General features: G+C 19.7%; 1 protein-coding gene across 1 annotated transcript in view; it reads left to right on the top strand.

Annotated features, from left to right (window-relative positions):
- LOTGIDRAFT_175825 (hypothetical protein) overlaps window positions 1-348 on the top strand; it is a gene marked incomplete at both ends in the record, with an annotated part of 8,992 nt that extends 8,644 nt beyond the window's left edge. Inside the window, one exon of the mRNA XM_009060647.1 lies at window positions 107-348. Coding sequence (XP_009058895.1) covers window positions 107-348 — 242 coding nt within the window. The remainder of the gene's footprint in view (window positions 1-106) is intronic.
- Between the last annotated feature and the right edge of the window lie 1,288 nt (window positions 349-1,636).

Below are 1,636 nucleotides of genomic sequence, written 5' to 3'. Positions count from 1 at the left end.
TTCCACTTTCCATCTCATTGAACAGCAGCAAGAAATCTACCATAAGAACATTTGACTGTAAAAGACTAATTATGTCCGCTGTTTAAATTCCAGGGATTTTTTAAAGGAGCAGGAAAGGGAATTGTTGGAACAGTTACTAAACCTGTCACAGGTGTTTTAGATTTTACATCTGGGGTGGCAAACGCTGTCCGTGATAAAAGTCAGGTATCTTCCAAACAACATCCACCTCGTAGTCGAGATCCTCGTGTCAGTCCTGGTATACATGGAGTTATCTCCACCTACAGTCCCTCGCTAGCTCGAGCTCAACTACATCTTTATAATCTCAACAACAATAATCATAATGAATAGTAAGTCAGTTATTTTTCTAGATTTTAGATGTCAATTATTGAACTATACTAAATAGATATTTTACTTTTATTCCAGATTTATAAATTTTAGATGTTTATTCCAGATTTATGAATTTTAGATGTTTATTCCAGATTTATAAATTTTAGATGTTTATTCCAGATTTTTAAATTTTAGATGTTTATTCCAGATTCATAAATTTTAGATGTTAATTTTAGATTTATAAATTTTAGATGTTAATTTTAGATTTATAAATTTTAGATGTTAATTTTAGATTTATAAATTTTAGATGTTAATTTTAGATTTATAAATTTTAGATGTTAATTTTAGATTTATAAATTTTAGATGTTAATTTTAGATTTATAAATTTTAGATGTCAATTTTAGATTTATAAATTTTAGATGTCAATTTTAGATTTATAAATTTTGGATGTCAATTTTAGATTTATAAATTTTGGATGTTAATTTTAGGTGTTAATTTTAGATTTATAAATTTTGGATGTTAATTTTAGATTTATAAATTTTAGATGTTAATTTTAGATTTATAAATTTTAGATGTTAATTTTAGATTTATAAATTTTAGATGTTAATTTTAGATTTATAAATTTTAGATGTTAATTTTAGATTTATAAATTTTAGATGTCAATTTTAGATTTATAAATTTTGGATGTCAATTTTAGATTTATAAATTTTGGATGTTAATTTTAGGTGTTAATTTTAGATTTATAAATTTTGGATGTTAATTTTAGATTTATAAATTTTAGATGTTAATTCCAGATTTATTAATTTTGTATGTTAATTTTAGATGTTAATTTTAGATTTATAAATTTTGGATGTTAATTTTAGATTTATAAATTTTAGATGTTAATTTTAGATTTATAAATTTTAGATGTTAATTTTAGATTTATAAATTTTAGATGTTAATTCCAGTTTTATAAATTTAAGATGTTAATTTTAGATTTATAAATTTTAGATGTTTATTTTAGATTTATAAATTTTAGATGTTAATTTTAGATTTATAAATTTATGATGTTAATTTTAGATTGATAAATTTTAGATGTTAATTTTAGATTTATAAATTTATGATGTTAATTTTAGATTGATAAATTTTGGATGTTAATTTTAGATTTATAAATTTTAGATGTTAATTTTAGATTTATAAATTTTAGATGTTGATTCCAGTTTTATAAATTTTAGATGTTAATTTTAGATTTATAAATTTTAGATGTTAATTCCAGTTTTATAAATTTTAGATGTTAATTTTAGATGTTAATTTTAGATTTATAAATTTT

The sequence above is a fragment of the Lottia gigantea genome, assembly GCF_000327385.1.
Source record: "Lottia gigantea unplaced genomic scaffold LOTGIsca_436, whole genome shotgun sequence".
Lineage (NCBI taxonomy): Eukaryota > Metazoa > Mollusca > Gastropoda > Lottiidae > Lottia > Lottia gigantea.
The sequence above is the reverse complement of the archived record's forward strand: the minus strand, read 5'-3'. Positions and strand labels throughout refer to the sequence as shown.